At 31.9% G+C, this 19,272-nt stretch overlaps 2 protein-coding genes and 1 long non-coding RNA gene across 7 annotated transcripts; 2 read left to right on the top strand and 1 right to left on the bottom strand.

Annotated features, from left to right (window-relative positions):
- Window positions 1-1,057: 1,057 nt before the first annotated feature.
- On the top strand, window positions 1,058-2,360 carry LOC123720879. Its single transcript, XM_045677708.1, has 2 exons — window positions 1,058-1,407; window positions 1,720-2,360. The coding sequence occupies exons 1-2, from the start codon at window positions 1,215-1,217 to the stop codon at window positions 2,064-2,066; spliced, it is 540 nt and encodes a 179-aa protein (XP_045533664.1). The 5' UTR covers window positions 1,058-1,214; the 3' UTR covers window positions 2,067-2,360.
- Window positions 2,361-2,450: 90 nt separating this feature from the next.
- Window positions 2,451-3,255, bottom strand: LOC123720880. The gene is made up of 2 exons (XR_006756105.1): window positions 3,199-3,255; window positions 2,451-2,764 (listed from the first exon to the last, which is right to left on the bottom strand). It is a non-coding gene; the product is annotated as an uncharacterized LOC123720880 (long non-coding RNA).
- A 41-nt stretch (window positions 3,256-3,296) lies between these two features.
- Window positions 3,297-15,110, top strand: LOC123720874 (lactoylglutathione lyase). Of its 5 annotated transcripts, none has more exons than XM_045677699.1 (7): window positions 3,297-3,406; window positions 3,586-3,658; window positions 3,809-4,032; window positions 4,401-4,511; window positions 6,590-9,336; window positions 9,582-10,346; window positions 10,412-12,171. In XM_045677699.1, exons 2-5 carry the CDS (start codon window positions 3,590-3,592, stop codon window positions 6,714-6,716), a joined length of 531 nt encoding a protein of 176 aa, XP_045533655.1. In that variant the 5' UTR covers window positions 3,297-3,406; window positions 3,586-3,589; the 3' UTR covers window positions 6,717-9,336; window positions 9,582-10,346; window positions 10,412-12,171. The 5 variants fall into 5 exon arrangements, with proteins under 5 accessions (XP_045533655.1, XP_045533654.1, XP_045533652.1 ...); XM_045677698.1 differs by having other exon boundaries at window positions 3,348-3,501; XM_045677696.1 differs by lacking the exons at window positions 3,297-3,406; window positions 3,586-3,658; window positions 3,809-4,032; window positions 4,401-4,511 and adding an exon at window positions 12,614-15,110 and having other exon boundaries at window positions 9,081-9,336; window positions 10,412-10,580; window positions 11,184-12,486.
- Window positions 15,111-19,272: the final 4,162 nt, after the last annotated feature.

Below are 19,272 nucleotides of genomic sequence, written 5' to 3'. Positions count from 1 at the left end.
GTGGGTTGTTGGTGATCCGCCACGACCACAAATAGTCCCTAATCGCTCGAACCAACAATTTCATCGAGAAACAAAAGAACAGATCTTTGTTTACAAAAACTATTCGGCCCAAAAATCATAGTTTACATGTAATAGTATCCAATTACTATCAAAAAAATATTTATTTTATTAACAGTTCTAATTCCCATTTAAGAATAAGGTTATATGTATGAGCATAATATGTCAATAGCACATTTCCATCAAAGTGAAAAAATAGTAGGTAGTAAGTATACCTATACCTACTACGTATTTACTAGCAGTTAGTAGATATGTTTGCAAAATTATTAGTTTATTTCTATTCTTTACACACCGAAATTCAATGAAGTCTGAACTTGAAAGTTTTAGCAACTTTATAACAGTTTTGTATGCTATTTCAAATTTAAACTTGAGCCAAATAAACCAGTGGGTCTGTTTAAGGCCCGTGTTCTAATCTCTGATCTCAAGTCAACTTTTAATCGAAAATCGAAATGGTTTGACAGCTCTTGAATCTAGATTTATGCATAAGTAACGTCAAGAATATGATCCATAAAGTAAGTCATTAGTTATTATTACTCTCTTTAAATTAAGTGTCTTTAGTAAAAAAAAATATAATTATAATACAAAACTTACACTTAAAACTATATAATAATATGACGGTAATTCTCAATTTGGTAAAGAACATTCTTCCTAATTAGGCAGTACTAGAATAGGCAGAAGTTTTATTATATAAGTAATTATTATATAAGTAATAATAACATTCTGGCACGTATAAAAAAATTAGAACTTATCGCCTTGTCTATTTAGAACATTCATTAAATCATAGACTTGGCTTAAAGGTCTTCTTACTTACTAACTAAAATCTTCAAAAATAAAGTAAATTAAAAGTTAAGAAGAAAACATATCAACGACTTCTAAAAAAACTATAAGGTATAATCTATGTAAAAGCTGCTTAATTCAACTACAGAATAACATAACCGAAGGACACTGATAGTTTTGACTTTGAGTTAAATTCATCTATCACTTGACAGTTGAAATTTGAAAATAAAAACGGCTTTTAGTTTAATTATTAGTCATTACTAATTTACGATATAAAACAGTTTAAGATTTACCAAGTACTGTTAAAATAGAATTAAAAAAGAGTTAAATGGTCGACTTTCCGTTCTAAGGTTTTGATAACGACAGCATTTCTAAGTTGTATGGCTTATTACAAGAAAACTCCTCTTAAACTCTACATACAAGATGTTTTTCGGGCCAAGCAATCGGAGCAAAATAAATATGTTTACGAAATATTTGGCAAAACATTTAAAAATGTGATGTTACATGGGGTGATTACGTCGGTATATAATGGTTCGACTAAATCCAGTTATATTCAATTAAGTGACGCTACAGGTATTAAATGAACATATTGTTATCCTATTAAACTTTAGAATTCTTTACGAATTACACTACTCTTAGTTTGTTTTGTATACATTCATAAAGATTTAAGAATTCGTAAACGTCAGTAATTTCAATAGAAATTATTATGTCATTGCTCCGCATCTCAAATACTCACCCTATGTGCCTGTTTATACATAATTTTAAAGTGTATTTTATAAGTAATACTTCTAAGAAAATGATAAAACATAACTAATTTCTCAAAATAAAAACAAAAATGGTATATATAATTTACATTAAATAATATCTGAATTATTTTTTTCACAGCTAATATACAAGTCTACTGCAATAATGAGAGAAATAATACTAAATTACCACCTAATTGCATAGAGGAGCTTGAGGAACTTTATGTTAAAAATTATAAAATTGGAGATAGGAGGCTTAGAACAGAGTCTTTTATGTTAGAAAAAATTAAAGAAAAAGAAAAAAACAAAATGACATTTAAAAAAGGAGATTTTGTAAGCATAATTGGAGATATATTTGTTGATAATTTAAAAGATGAAAGAATGATAGCGGCATATGAATGGTATATTACAAGCATAGAAAGAGATCTTATTTGGATGGAAGAAATGATATATTTATATAATAACTGTTATAATAAAAACCCCAATTGAGAGTATGTTTTGTTACAATAAAGTTGGTTTTAAGTTTCTAAAATTTCAATTATTATGGTGGTGGTTTGTAGGGCTCCAGTATCAAGATATTCAAGCTGTTATTGTTATATATTGCTGGACATAAGAGTTTCTGTAAGTTTGCTTATGTGGGAAGCATATAGGTAAATACTTTGCTACGTAAACCCTTTTACAATTATTCTGTAACAATAACACGGGTCAACATGAAATTTGACTATGATTGCAAAGCATTAAATTTCTGTAGTTTAGGTCGTAATAAGACGGAAAAAATATATGGCATGAAAACCTTTGCTTTTGTGCTTAGAAGACTGATTGAACGAAATTTTAAAAAAATCTCGGATTTTAATTTTTGATTGAAAATAAAACTATTGAAATAAAAATGTTTATTATTTTTATTAAGTTTCACTATCAAATTAGCTTACAGAAAAGTGGAAAATAACTTAAAAGTGCACAGTTTTACTTTTTCTTTTATGTTCATAGCTACTTTCTCTCAATAAACCCGAAATATAGTCGCCCATCATGTTTTCATTGTATTGGCCTTGATAGCGTTGTTCAAAATTCATGATGTCCTGATGGAAACGTTCTCCTTGCTCTTCGGAATAGGCTCCCATATTGTTTTTAAATTTATCCAAATGAGCATGCAGCATATGTACTTTTAATGACATCCTGCAGCCCATGGCCTTAAAAATTGAAAAATGAGTATTATTATTATAACTATCACAAAAGCAAACTTTATACCGAAAAAAGGTATTTTCTTTTCGTTTTTGTGCATAACTAACTGGAAAATAATAGTATAAACTTTAGGACAAAGAACGAAAATTTTTATGTAGAGTCGTGTAATCTTTGACAACTCTTAAATTTTGGTTATTGTAGTTTGACAAAACAGGGCTCTGATAAAATATATCCAATACATTTAGAAGTTACATATTAGTATACTTGAATATGATACACAATTATATATAAATGTACGAAAAAAAAGGTAATGCAATCAAAGATGGCATTTTATTTTTAGACTATCATTTTGACTCCTATCTTGTTACTAACGTAAACCTTGGCTAATTTACATAATTATTTAGAAAAAAAACTTTAATAGATCTATATTTTATCAACCAACCAAGGATAGTTTTTTTTAAAGTTTTTTATGGCGATAGTTTTAACTTTATGCCAAGAATAGTTTATTATGAATATCAAACTGACAATGTGACTTTTCCCTTCACTTGACGCATGACGGTTGTAGTTAAACAGTGACATTATATTCAATACCGTGTTGTTACTTTTTAATTTTGTACTTATTTTTCGCTTCACTGAGTTACTACTTACTGGTTAGTACAATAGTAGTTCGATCACTAACTTATAAACTGATTTTACTTGGAATAGACCAGAATTTATTAATAAGGTGTATACAGAAAGATATCTGGTAAAAATACACTTATCACATAAGTTCTTAATAAATAACCCAATTTCATGTATTTTAATTTCAATTCTTGATACTATATTTTAGAACCATGGCGCACCAGGGATTTTCACCACAAGAAATCGAGGCGTTATGTAAAACTCCAAATCCTGCTACAAAGGTTTGCAACTCTCATTTCTACTAGTATTTTATACATTGCTTAGTCAATTGCAACTTGTTATAATGCAGCTGGGTGTAAGACTGTGATGTCTTTTTACAAAACAGCGATTAACTAATATAGTTTTTAAAATTCTTATTATAATTATTCCAGGAGTTTATTTTTCAACAAACAATGTACCGCATCAAGGACCCAAGAAAGTCTATACCATTCTACACTGGAGTACTTGGCATGACCTTATTAAAACAGCTTCATTTTCCAGAAATGAAGTTCTCATTATTCTTTATGGGATATGAAAACTCCAATGAAATACCATTAGATGAAAAAGAAAGAACTTCTTGGGCAATGTCAAGAAAAGCTACTTTGGAGCTAACATAGTAAGTTTTACAAATGTGCACGCCTCAACATTGCAAAAGGCAGAACTTTAACCAATGCTGAACTAATTATAATGATTTTGATACATTAATTTTAGATGAATAGAACAGTTGAGTAGAATAGTGGCTTTTATTTTGTCAGATATGTTATGAATTTGGAGACATTAAATTATAATCATGGCGTGATAATAAATATTTGACCTTTTAATCTAACAGTGGATTATTAAAAAAATGTAAAATTAAACATTTTTTAGACAACAACAATTTAAAGAGTTACAAATAATTATGACAAAATTGTTCCAATCAAGTATTTTAGTCAGTCAGTTTCTCTCTTACAGCAAGAATAAGTAATTTATGATGTAAATTTTCAGCAATTGGGGCACTGAGAGTGATGATTCTAACTATCACAATGGTAATTCAGATCCTCGTGGGTTTGGACATATTGGAATCATGGTCCCCGATGTTGATGCTGCTTGTGCTAGGTAAGCGCTGCCTGTAAGGTCTACAATAGTTTTCAAATAAATGACCTTAGAAATGCCTTCTTTGTTAATAATTGCTGAAAAACAATAGGCTGTGGAAATACATGACACTATTTAATTGTAATTGCATAAAATTTATTTTTACCATTACCAAAAGATTTAGCACCATTACATTTCAGTACAAAAAGTAATGTATTGTATATATTAAGTGACTAGCTAATAGTTAGGGAGGCGAATAGGGGAATTTTCGGTAATACTCGAGCGTGGCAGTTTAAGATATAAGAGATACCTTAGACCTAATAGAACAACCTTGTAAAGTCTTTAGCTCTATATGTAGTGACGCGCGCCTAGGATAGACGATCAGATTAGTAAAAAAAAATCGATAGTCTGAAATACTCGAGCGCGTCAGATTAAGATATTGGGGGTTGATTTTAGTGTTTAAAAACTAAATTTAAGTAATCTGACGATAAGTCCTTGACGCCGCCGAGTTATAGGGTCGCGAACTTGTAAAAAAAAACGTTAATCCGGCATAATCGAGCGCGATTTTTTAAATTTTTATTTTGAAGAATATAATCTAAAACTTACTAAAAATACAAAATCTGCCGGTTTCCGCATGACCGGAAGTGTGGAGGAGCCATTTCGTCTTCCGAAGAACGCGTTGCGGCATATAAGTCGCGAACGATATATTTTACAAAACAAAAGTTTAAATAAACAAAAAAGGTAATTTTATTTTACACAAAAAAGAGACCTTTTATATTATTATATTTTTATATATTTACCGAGTATTTAAACTTAAAACTTTTTGACTTGAAGCATCATAAAAACTCAAACTTCCGGTTTTTTGAGTATATCTCGAGGGTGTTCAAAAAATTTGATATGACATAACGATGATAAAATGATGTGACTTTTATTATATCTAAAAAAAAATTTTTTCTAAAGCTTCTCGACAATTTTCGTGGACTCGGAAAGATACGCGTATCTGTATACAAAAGTATTATTAACATGTACAGTTTCATGTATGTATATTATTCAATAGCCTGTGGATCCTTAAATTGTTTTTTGGACGTACCGTAAGCAAATCGAAGTGAATAATTGAAGCAAAAAAGAGGAATTTGCCATATACATGTAATACAGACTGAGCGCTTCGCGGAAATATGCCGTCCTACCAGTATTATTTATATATTTCGCAACATTGATTGTTGGGAAAGAAGCGGTAGAAGGGAATTTTCGGTACACCCTAATATATATATATTACATCTACATTTACGTTGGTTGTATCTGTTACTTTATTGTCATTCTTAAATTCCCCGTTTTATCAAGGGGAAAGAAAGGAAAAAAGAAACCAAAAAACCTTTTTCGGTCAGATTAAGAGAACCCACCAACATTTTTGTCAGATTAAGAAAATATTCTTTCATGATACCGAGATAAACCTCCCCTATGAAAATCTGACGCGCTCGAATATTTCAAAAAAACTTTTTTTTTGCATTTTCAAAAACTCATCGTAACTTATCGTCACGCCAAAATCGTCAGTTTTTTTAAAGGGAGTTTCCTTGGGGCCTACTTAACACCCCTTCCGAAAATCTGACGCGCTCGAGTAATTTTTTTTTTTGCATTTTTGACTACTTTTTATGCCTACCCCCACCACGCAAACCGGCAGATTAGTATACCGTTGTTATCAGAGGCACTTGGGGCATACGTAGTATGAATATCTGACGCGCTCGAGAATGCCCAAGTAACTGTTTTTTTTTTTAACATTTTTGAAAAACCGTACACGCCAAACCCACCGCTAAAATGGTTTTTAACATACGAGCTTTTCTTTTCGAAATTATTTTATCTTTCGATTTTGATAGGTCTCGACGGCGCCGTTGAATGACGCCATTTAGCTACCTCGCCTCCCTAACTATAATGCTAATGCAATGCTAGTTGTTGCAACTGAGTTTGTGATTTCTTATAATAATATGAACAAAAATTGTCCTGTTTCTAATATGTCAGCAACTGAATATTTTTTAGAAAGAAATTTTTTTTTCCATTTATACTTCCAGTGTAACTTAATTTCTACGACTTATTAATTATTATTTCAGATTTGAAGAGCAAGATGTGAAGTTCATTAAAAAGCCCCAGGATGGCAAAATGAAGGGTTTGGCTTTCATTCAGGATCCTGATGGCTACTGGATTGAGATTTTTAATGCTAATTGTGTTAGCCAGTAATATTTCGATACATATAAGTTAGTACAAGATACAAATATTTTTTTGCGATAACACCATAGTGTTAACACAAAAAAATATTTGAGAGAGACCTTTTAACAGATAATGTTATAGGTAAAGTACTACTGTAATCTAAACATAGAGATGCTTGTGTTAGTAGCACTAGTTTTATCAAATACTTCAAAAAGTCACTATTGTCTAACTCGAGCTTTTAATATCGATCTTATTAACAACATTGTCAACTGTTAGATTTTACATATATGTTAGTTAGTTGAAAATAAATGATTTATTTTTATCTTGTTACGGTCATGACACTTATTGATAGCCTAAGATAAATAAACTGTCAGATATTAAGTTTATACAGTCAAAACTGTTTACGACGACATCGATTAGAACAACATACTGGTCATACTGACCAAAAATCAAAGGTCCCATCTGAATTCTATTTGATTGCTTATCTCTTAGCTTACATATCTCTTTAAGCGACTACATTGATATTTTCCTTGGATTATCTGTTAGAACGACCCGCCTTATTGTTAACATTTGATTAGGTGAGGGCATCCCTATTCCACATCTGGCACACTAAGTAAACAAAAACGATTTGAGTTAAGGGTGTATTGTATTTCTCCGAAACAAAATAGGTACACTTCAACACGTGTATGCAGTATGATCGAAGCCCAAACGCTTACTCATTTCTCTTGAATCAGTTTGTTACTTATGTGAACACAAGACGCACCAAAACATATTGTTGAGTTATTCGTGAAACTTTTAACATGTCGTAAAAGACAAAAAAATACTATAGAAGAAAAATCGCGTATTATATCAACGCTTGAGAGTGGAATTCCAAACAAAGACTTGGCCGCGGAATATAGTATATCACCTCTTGACAATTTCAACCATTTGGAAAGACAGAAAAAATTCAACACTCATAGCAATTTATTGAAAATGAAACGAGCAAAAACAACGAAGACTACAAATATTGTGGTAGCTTTGCTAGAGTGGTTTAAATATCAAAGGACAAATAATATGCCAATGAATGGACCAATTCTTCAACAAAAAGCCATGGTTTTGCTCAGCATTTTGGTGAAGATTTCCTTTGCTCGTCCAGTTGGATTCAAAGTTTCTGAGATCGGCGGGAAACGGTGACATGCAAGTTACAAACACCTCTTGACAGATGATGATGATGTGACTGATGAAGAGGACAATATTTCTTTAGCTCAATTAGCCCAAAATTTAAGACCTGCTTTATCTACTACGGAAGCAGAGGAGATTATTGTTTTGGATACCTTTATTGAAATTTGTGCTCCAGCTACGGAAGAAGATATTGTACAAGACGTTCAAGAGGAAAATGACGAACAGGAAGAGACTGAAGAAATATTTACAGTGCCAACTTTGAATGAATGTCTCAATACTGTCAATGTTTTACGAAAAATTGGTCAGGGTATTTCAGTGCAGGGAAATTATGACAATACTTTAATTACTTAAGTTCAGCGTGAAATACAAAGTGCGTGCGTACGTACTACAGAAGTGTTTCAAACCAACTAAAATAACAGATTTTCTAAATTTAGAAAAATGATAATTACATATATGTACGTAATGCGTTTTTATTATAATTTTCATGTGAATAAATAAAATGTAGTTTTATTTTAGACATGAGAATATATATGTATACATAATCACACATTCAATAATAAGTAGTATTAGTCATAACAACGACATTGGCTGTTACGACTATTGGTTTTTACGACCAAATATGAGTAGTCTCGATGTCGTTATAAGAGATTTTGACTGTACATTCATTATAAACACTTAGTTTTATAAATGGCTGATTGGCTGATTTAGACTACAAAAATTTAATTTGTTAATAGTTTTTGCGGTATATCTAAGAGGAAAATATTTTATGTAAAATTTGCACTTTTGTAACATGACTTTAATATATAACTTGTTGATTAGTACGTTATTTTTTATTCAAGAATTCAATACTATCAATCTATTCCAAAATTTAAGCAAGCTAGATAGCTAAAAAAACTTATAAACATATTTATAAGATTAAGTTTGTCGAGGAACCTTGTTATTTTCTTACGCTAGATAAGTCGCTAGATGGTGCCAGCAAATGCATGACTTCACCCCTTCCAAAACCTTCATCCAAACTATAGAAAACTAACCGATACAGCGGTTTTTGTGATTCAAAAAGAATAACTCATTAACTTCGTTGCATGAAATAATGCATTTTTCGATACCTGCAGCTGCCAATTAGTTTAATTTAATTCGACTTGGTCTAACTAATTATTGTAATAATTGTTGAGTGTGGCTAATTTTTGTATTCATTGTTAATTGTTTGTATAAAACAAAATATACAGTTTTGCGACTTTTGCAGATATTTACGTCGCTATGTATAGAATATAACAATATAATAAATAGTAATTGGCTGAAAATTATATTTATTATAAATTATACGGCAATTTAGTTTAAACGTCCATGTCGTGATTTTTTATGATTTTTCACAGTACGTGTGGCAAACTATATAATTGTTCTAGTATCAGATCAATTTGTTGTTGTAAAGATGAAGTCATTGTGCTATGTACTCGCTATAAACGTAGTTTTGAGTGCCGCTAATCCTTTGGTAAGAATTGAATAGATATTTATTAAGAAAACACTTTTTAAACGGATTGAAGCTATGTATTATTATTATAAACTTATAATTATTTACATAATTTTAATACATAGCTTCAATCCGTTTAAAAAGTGTTTTCTTAATGGGTAAAAGCTATGTTAACAAAAGACAATACTATAGATATTTATTATTATTCTAATAAAATCTGTTGTTTATAATGAAATAAACTTTGAGAACTTCAATATTTACTATAGGATGCAAGAAACTCCAGCGATGAATCCCAAACACAATCGAGAAAAGTTAAGCATACGATTTCAAGAATTTTCAACATACCTAACAACCAGGCGAGAACAGTTCACGATGGTGTATACTATGATCAGCTGATGAAAATGTTAACGAGCGAATCTGGGGGAACGTTAAAATTGGAAGAAAGAGAAACTGGTACAGATTTGGCCGATGTTGATACTTTGCTAAATAAAATAAAAGGTGTATATCCTGAGTCTGAATCGCAAAATGAAATACATATACAAACAAACAAAAATGTGCAGACTGTCGACGCTGAAAGTAACATACTTGGGACTAAAGAAAGAAAATTAAATGCAGATATATTAAATGAAATTATACAGAATCTTACAGCTTTTAATGGATCTAATTTGAGTGGTAAACAAATTCGAAATGGAAAATTGGTAATTTATTACGGCCAGAATGAAAATCCCAGCAAAAATGCAATTGAAATAAATAAAAATGTTGGAAATTCACGATTGAATTTTGCAAATATAATTCGAATTGAAGAAGCAATACACAATTTATTCATACAGCATAAAGTGCCTGAAAATATATACTATGCAGTTAAAGCACGAAATGTTGACGCTAAAGACCGTATTAAAAATCTTATTATTGCATTTGTCAAATTCATAGCCAGCGAAGGACAACTAAATTCAGATATAATAAACAAAGTAAAGATTATGATTGCTGATAATAATATTGACATAGATCTCGGGAAACTGCTAATAAAATCGGTAAGTTAAATAATCATTAAAAAGAATTACCAGTGGTAAATGAATAAATTTATATTTTCTTACAGAACGCCGACGTTGGAGTTATCGATCTTGACACTGAACCACCAACAAATGCGGTTTCAGGTGTCATGAAGAATATTTTTGTTGATTCAGATGTTGATAGTGAAAATAACGGACAGATATCGGATGTAACAAGAACTTTAGACTTCGCTGTTATAAATGAACTTAAGCCGGGTAAGGAAACACCCACAGTAAACTTGTCTGTAAATGCAAAAGTTTTTACTGATCCAACAATTGCGTCTAAATCGTTAAACACTTTAAGAGACAATGTACACAAAGACGATTCACAAGAAATTATAATAACTAAAGAAGGAAATAGTAAGTTATTAATTCCCTCTGAAGTTAACACAAAAGATGATGTAAATGCTATGGACTCAAATGTTACTTCTAACAAAAATATCGATGAAGCACAAAAAAGCACATCTGACAGTGTACTCGGGACTATTTTAGATTATAATTTAGCAAAGTCTAAGCAAGACAATCGAAACCACTTAAAAGCGGTAGGGCTACAAGTCGTTAAAGATCCTATATCCAGCAATATTAAAGATATGACAACGAGCAAAGATATTCTAAATAAAAAGAAGATACAGAATCATAGTTTAAAAACGAAGGTAGACTTTGAAACTTTAAAAACGATTTTAAACAAAGTTATGGGTAATAACATTCCATTTTTACAACAAGTAGATCCAAATGTTCCTGTCTTCTCAAATATACCTGTAGAAGAATACTTAAATTATAACAACGGAAAACCATTCCTCATATATGTTGTATTTCCAGAATCAGAAAAATCTAAAATATCTGACCCTGTACACGATTCACTTATACCCACTGAAAAAGATAATTTTTATGAAGTAGCTGATGGTATTAAAGCTATTATAAGAAATTATTTTGAAAGTTATAATAGCACACCTGAATTATCTGGAGAAAATGATTTAAATTCTATTTTACATGTAATCAAAGACGAAATCGCTAACAAGAAAGTAGAACAAGACATTAAGGAAACCAATCAAGGTACACCTGATAATATTTCGCCGGACATAATTATTGATATAATAGGCAAAAGCCAAAAAACTATTGGAAGACATGGCCAAAATAAAATGCAACATCCTGAAAATACCGAAAAGGAAGTGATTGAATATATTATAAAAAAAATCTATGACACAAAAATGGGTGAAAATAAATTAAATAACCAAGATAATCTCGATATTACAGAAACGATAACTCAAGAAACTGACACTGATCAGCAGAAAAAAGAAAATGACATTTATAAGCAATTACTTATTCTATTTCGAAATATTGGCCACAGTACTATTGGAAAGGGTATGGAAAAAGATATGTTTGAAAAATTAAAAGAATTGCTTCTGAAGCTAAAACATTCGCCCGATGACGACAACACTAGAAGTATAACAAAAGATCCAAACTTCTTTCAAAAATATCTGCAGGCAATCGCCAAACACAAAAGTAGTGCCAATGAGATGGATATGACAAGTGAACAAGAAAGAATATATAATTTGGCAGAAGAACTTGTAGCACGACTGAAATATCTACAAATAGAATTAGAAAAAAGAAATATCTCTCGACAGACACAAAGAGAGCTTATTAAAAAAGAAGTTGAAGAAGAAATTTTGAAAATAAACTCAGATATTATTGCATCCTGTGTTGAAAGAGCAAACAAATTAGTAGAATTAAGTATTGAAAAAGTACTTCGGAAGAGTATCGGATAATTCTAATCTGTTTTAACCTAAAAATAATAATGCTAAATGCATTTTGTGTTTTATTTCTTACCAATACGACTATTCCTTTTGAATACATATTCAATGATTTTCATGAAAAATTATTTAAACGAAAAATGTATTTTTATATCATATGAGTGTAATCTTAGGATTGTGGTTTTATAATTACACCAGTCGCAAATTTGTAGCAATTATGATATGTGATTTCACGCTGATACGAGTACTCTAACAATTGGCACGTTGGCGGATTTTTACTTCATCTGTGGTTAAAGTGCTAGCATAACATCATGCACCTGGGATTTTTCTTTTTTTTCATGGGTGTGGCTCCGGTCTATCTAAAGCAAGAGGTAATTTTTTTTTATTCTAGTGAAGAAAAGTTTACATCTACGATATTCTCGTTCATCATCATCATCGATTTATTTTAAATTTCATGCTGCCCTATTATTCTAAATAATATATAATTTCTTTTTATAGGTTCCAGATCCACAGAAACTTTATGAAAATCCCAAAAATAGATTATGTCCAAATAATAAGATTTTACTGGATGTATTCAGATACTTAAAAGATAATTTAATTGATGATGCAAGTTTGACTTTAAGTCCAGATAATTTCAAACAAATTTTAGACACTACGATACAATACTTAAACACAACTTATGGAAGTGATGATATCACCGGTAACTATACATCCCATTTAAAGACAATACTTGAAAACTTCAATCACAGAGAGAAGAAAGAGGTGCTTAGAAGTGATTCACATTTTGCAGTTCCACCAGAAACCCTAAAGGGAAATATAGGCTTACAATTTGAGTTGCCAACAATTAACCATCCCGACTGTGAAACACTTTTCAAAGCAATTGTTAATGCCATTAATACAGCATACCTACACTTGAATAGCTTTTGTGTAGAATCCGGTAAATGCAATGTACAAAGTGAAAAAATTGTAAGTGCACCTTGGCGAGGTGCCCCTATATTGCCACAGATAAATAATTTACCGCCCTCGAATCAGTTAACCAACCGATCTAATATAATTGATTTCTTAGGATCATATCCACAAAACGGTGATGTAATAGACTTACTGCAAAATTATAAGCCGAATACGGAATATGCCGTGAAAAGTAATTTTTGGTCAGAAATTAAAAATAACATCCCCAATGTTCCTCCCCCTTCAGCTCAAGGCAATTTATTTCATCAGGTTCAAGATGATAAAGCGAACAATGGCAACCAAAACCCAGATCCCTTGACTATACTTCAGAGTTTTAGGCCGAAGTACATTGAAATGATTAAAAGTCATGGATTACCGATTCCTCAAGGAGTACAAATAAATTCTGCTCCCGGTCTTCAAGAGAATGGAAATTTATGGAATATCCTTCAAGATTTAAGACCAAACACGTCTGCTGCTGTAATTAAAGAATTGCCGCATTCTGGACACCTAGTTTCAACAGTAATTAATGAAGACACTACTGGAAATTGGGATGACCTAACCAGACATCAGGACGTAGTAGAGGGTCTGACTATTTTAAATCAGCCTACAGGATATATAAGTGTACCACGCCCTCAAGACGTAATGAACCAGCCTAACGGTATCTTTCAAATTCAAAATCATACTTTACTCAAAAATAACTATACTGCACCGGCTTCCTTTTTTACACCCCAGCTCAATATGAAACCTGTTTACAATGATGGAGTTGCAACACAAGTGAACAAGAATATTGTGGACCTAACAGCCAATATACCATGGGACAACAACTTACGCCTAAATGCTAACGTTCCAATTTTTTTAAACTATGACCTCAACAGGAATATACCTACACCGTCGTCGGGTTTTAATATTCCTTATATTGAGAAAAATATGGGTGTTATGCCTAGTTATGAAGGTAATGGTTTTAATATGAAGCCTCCGATGAATATTCAAACTGGAAAGTACTATGCTAATCTCCAAGGACTACCGCAAGTAAGTCAAAATGGCAAACAATATTTAAATCAGAACTACTATAACCGAATAAAACAATATTATCCTAGTGTACCTCTCAACCCTAATCTGAAACTTCCAACTTCAAATGTTTTTATAGAAAAGCAGATTTCTACCCCGCAATTTTCAAATTGGTATCGAAATCCGGAAATTTTACAAAATCCTTTTCAATATCGCGGCATGACAAATTTACCGAATAATATCTTGCATGTAAATCAATTTCCACATTATCAAACAGGAGCTACTAATATTTCTAAAGAGTTGATCGATTTGTACCGCCCAACCATGGCGAATGGGGCTAAATTGAACATCGCACCTAATAAAGATGGAATTGTTGAGCTAACGTTTGCGTTACAACGTCCACAATCGTTTGTTTATAAACCTCTGTACTACGTCAAGTATAGACTTCCGTATCAAACGTACAAGTATAACGTCCAGAACATTCTTCAAAAAAGGCCATTCTTACGTAACAGCCCGTCTAAATTATATGAAGAGTTAATTGAAGTTGCTAATATCAGTGAATCATCGCAAGACCTAAAACATTTAGCAAAAGAGGAAATTTCTAAACTAGTTGTTACTAACGGTGCGTTAGTGAAAGCTAAAATGATAGATGAATTAGTAGACAAAAAAGCTACTATAGAAAATGATATAAAAAGCGTATTAAATTTAGCTTCGAATTTAAATCCGGTAGAAATGCTAAATGCTACAAAAAAGGCTTTAAATCAAGTGGAAGAAGTATTAAATACTACAGATTCAAAAACAAATAAACCCAACGAAGACAATGAAACGTCCGAGATACCGGTTAAAGTTTTAAATGCCAGGTCTATATCAGGATATCCATTGTATCCACATTTATCTAGCTCGAATAATTTAGGTGTTCAACCATATATTACGAAAAATAATGTAGTAATGCCCACAAACTTTTTAACTAGAACTGGCATTTTTACATAAGAATGTTTATACGATTTTATTAAATATTAAAATTATAATATAAAAGTTCTAGGCGTCATTTTCTTTTCCATAAAGTTTAACTTTAATGTATTTCGTTGCCTCGAGTTACTAATTAAACAATAAAAATAAACTTCTACATAAATGCAATAAACTAATATTTGACAGTAAATCATCACTTAAGGCTATATAAACGCGATTATAGAACCAATGGAAATTGTTATTTTTAATTCTGTTAAATGTGTCTTAAAAAAGTTTTAATTAAACATTAATAATGTCAAAAATAGCGATATCCCATGCTTGTAAAGACAAACAGACGTCAGGTTTACGTATTAATTGTAATTGTTAAGTAATACAAATATGTATACAATATGCGTTTCTAATAAATCTTCAAGAAAAAAAAAACAATCTTTTTAATTATGAATTACAACTTATTTTTCTCCAAACCCCTTTTTAAAGCCATTAGATACGTCATATAGATTACTCTCCATATTACTCGCACTTTATTTTTCATATTTTTACATAGCCCATTATTGTAGGAATGTAGTAGCTTCATTTTTACACGAAATTAAAATAAAACCTTAAATACGCATTCACGACATACCGAAAACTAAGGTGGAGATAGATGGGACATATGATGAGAGAAAAGAAGCATACAATGCAACATAATGGTAACGTAGTGGTACCCATGAAGTGGGAAACGACAAAGAGGCAGGCAGATAAGAATGCATCAGCAGTCAGCATTGAATTTAGAAGAGGCCTTTGTTGAAAGACCAACTTGAAAAAATAACTGATGACTCGTGTCACCCATCCACTAAAACCTGTCTCACGGCTTCTCCCTCTTCAGACGCCCTATTACAATTGCGACAAATAGAACAAGTCATTGACATACGTAGCTTGGGTTCATTGGCCGATAAGAGTTTCTTTGTTAATATGTCCCAAGATAAGAATCCATGTACACAGTACACAATAAACCTGTCCCTAAAATAAATAGATCTTTTTCGGAATCAGACATAAGTACTATCGGGGGCACGGAATACACAACGCCAATATCAATGAGGCACATGTTTGTCTCAACTCGCTTAAAAAGGTAAAGAGAGGATATTAATTTATCTACTGAACTCTCTAATTTCAAAGATTAAATTAAAAATATCATGACTACCATGATTAAAGAGCATAGCGCTGAACTTAAAAAATCAATCCTATTTTAGCAGACATAAAAATACTAACCACAACATTGAAATTCTCATGGCGCAAAATGATGAGTATAAGAACAAAATTGGAAAATTGGAACAAAAGTTACAGCAAGATCGATTAAATATAGCAGCACTGGAGGAAATAATAGAAGGAATGTATAAGGGCATGAGAAAGGCTAATTTTGAAATTAAAAATGTCCCAAAAACGATGAATGAACTCTTACTTCAAACATGGCTGCTCACTTCCCAAAACCTATATTAGAGATATTTACAGGCAACGCGCTAAGAAGGAAGGTATTAAAAACTCGACTATCTTGGTTGGTAATAATGCACAACGCCGTTGAGGCAAAAAAAAAAACCTATACAGATTTTGATCAAGCGGTAATTAGCTTATAAAAATCTGAATAATCTCTTACTTTGCGATGATCCAAATTAATAAATAAGATTAAAAAGTCTTTAGAAGAAAATAGAATAAACACAAATGTATCTAAAAAACATCGGGTATTAAAGCAGTGGATAAGTGGTATCTTGCGGTGCATAAGAAATAGGAATAAAATGCAAAAACGTTCAAAAAGTAATGAATATGACAAAATTCTATTAATTAGTATTGTCTTTAGTTAACATAGCTTTTACACATTGAAAGAAAACAATTTCTTAACCGGATTAAAGCTTAAGCCGGTTCAATGTTAGATGAAAGCAGGTAATTTAATGGCTTTAAATCTAAAAAATGCGCTGAAAGTGCTTTTTTTTAACAGCATGCAGGATAATTACTTCGGTGTCCTGTAAATCTTGAAACGATATTTTACCTCAAGACTTAATTTACCTATAAACCTAAATATATACGTAAATACGCGTAAACAACGTGACCAATCAGAAAATCTTTTAACAATTTCTAGTATTCCATCATCTTGCGGGATGGGTATAGTCGGTAAAGCGACTACTTTACGTTCTAGTATTTCATCAGACGCACACAATATGAATGGTTTTAGTGGCCATTGATCCACATTTAAACTGCCCAGGAGGGACCGTTTAAGTTGTGTCGTTTAAGTAAACCTCCTGAATCTTCGTAACTCTATTGGCTACATATGTCTTTAAGCGGTGTGGACTGGAATTTATCAGGTTTAATGCAATCGTTGAACCAGACATAGTGACTATTCGGTGCACAGAAAATTGTTTTTTAAAGGCACGTGTCACGGCAGATATTAATTTTGTAATGAGGTGAGCGGTCAAGTCGAACAACTTTCACATGTGAAATCTTAGATTTACTATACAATATACGGATAGTATTATTTCTATCACATTGTACACATCGATAAATTAGGCACCATAACCCTTTTCGCTGGCATCACAAAAAACCAACAGTATGGGCGAAGAAGTTTTGGTTACACCTACATGACGTGGTACTTGTAAATTAGATAGGAAGGGTAGATCACTGTAGAATTTCTTCCATGCTTGAATAATATGAGAAGGAGCAATTTCATGCCAGTCCTGTTTTAAAAGCCAAAGCTCCTTTATTAGAAGTTTAACGTATAGTATAAAATGTGCGGCTAAACCTAGAACGTCTCATAAACGGGCAATGATAGAAAGCATATTACGCTTAGTCGCTGTAACATCAGTAAAGTTGCTTATTTCGAACGAGAAGTTATCTGATTTTGAATTCCATTTCATAACTTTGAATCAAAATGAACTGCTTGCGGATGCGAATTTGAAAGTAAAGAAGAAAGTAGCTTTTCAGAATTACTTGACCATTTAAAAAGATCAAACCCACCAGCTGAAAACATTTTAATAAGTTGAGAGGATACTTCAACTGCTTCGAGAATCGAATCACAACTACAGCAAATATCATCCACATAATAATTACAGCGATCGATAACGTCAGCAGCCAAAGGATATTTGCCCCTTTCATCATCAGCTAGTTGTTTCAAAGTCCGAAGCGCTAAATATGGGCTTGAAGAAAATCCAAAACAAACGCGCTTAAATTCAAATAATACAATTACAATTATCCATCCATCCACCTGGATCAAATCTATAATTAACGAGTTGATATTTATTATATTCAGGAAGGGTTTTTAATTGTAAATACATCTGTTTAACGTCAGCGGAAAATGCGATAGGGAACGTTCTAAACCGAAGTAGAACTGCAAATAAGTCAAGCTGAAAACTGGGACCGACAAGTTAAATATCATTAATTGATATGTTATTATCAGACATCGCGCTGGAATCGGGCACTATTGTTTATAGATTAGCGAATTATGCCGTGATGTGGAATAACGTATCCTATATTGTTGCACCGATCTACTGCAGGTGATATATAATCCTTTTCCAGATCTTCAATAAATATTTTGTCATATGCTCCGCGATAAGATGACTGTAATTTACGTTCGACTGACATAAACCGCCTTTTAGATAGCTATGTCCATAGATGAACCCAAATTAAGAGGGCTTTTCTTGAATGGGAGTGCGACAACATATCGACTTGACGAATCACGATACGTTGTAGTTTTATATATGCGATCACACTTTTCCTCTTTCCTACTAAGGAAAGCGGAAAACGTAGATGACGACTCCTCAAGCTTCCAGAATTTCCGCAAAATATTTTACTTACTTACTAAAGTAAGCGCACCAAAGCCGACGAACCTTTTATATTCAACTTTGAAGATAAAATAGGCGCGTCACGCATTAAAATAAAACCAAATGTTATTTGAACAGCATCAGGCATACCAGGCGTTTCCTGGATACGACCCTGCTTGAAAACTGCGCTGTTCGAAAACAGCTGCGCACCGATCAACATATCAACCTGACCGGGTTCATGAAATATATCATCGGCGGGCGGTACGTTAAACAAATAGTTCTTCGATCTATCAACCTTAGAAGTGGGTAAATAATCAGTAATACGATTCACGATTAAAGAATTAATGGAATATTTAATATTTTTGACAAAACGAGAGGATATAACTGTATTAGTTGTCCCTATTATATCATTCGAACCGAACCAAATCCGTTTACATACGTAGGTTC

This window comes from Pieris brassicae, chromosome 2, assembly GCF_905147105.1.
Source record: "Pieris brassicae chromosome 2, ilPieBrab1.1, whole genome shotgun sequence".
NCBI classification, from domain to species: Eukaryota; Metazoa; Arthropoda; class Insecta; order Lepidoptera; family Pieridae; genus Pieris; species Pieris brassicae.
The sequence above is the reverse complement of the archived record's forward strand: the minus strand, read 5'-3'. Positions and strand labels throughout refer to the sequence as shown.

Bases quoted from the DNA above. Each gene is read 5' to 3' on its own strand.
- LOC123720879 (XM_045677708.1), top strand. From the start codon at position 1,215: ATGGCTTATTACAAGAAAACTCCTCTTAAACTCTACATACAAGATGTT. The intron at 1,408-1,719 runs GTATTAAATGAA...TTTTTTTCACAG, and splicing joins TCAATTAAGTGACGCTACAG to CTAATATACAAGTCTACTGC.
- LOC123720874 (XM_045677695.1), top strand. From the start codon at position 9,277: ATGAAGTCATTGTGCTATGTACTCGCTATAAACGTAGTTTTGAGTGCC. The intron at 9,337-9,581 runs GTAAGAATTGAA...TATTTACTATAG, and splicing joins TGAGTGCCGCTAATCCTTTG to GATGCAAGAAACTCCAGCGA. The intron at 10,347-10,411 runs GTAAGTTAAATA...ATTTTCTTACAG, and splicing joins GGAAACTGCTAATAAAATCG to AACGCCGACGTTGGAGTTAT.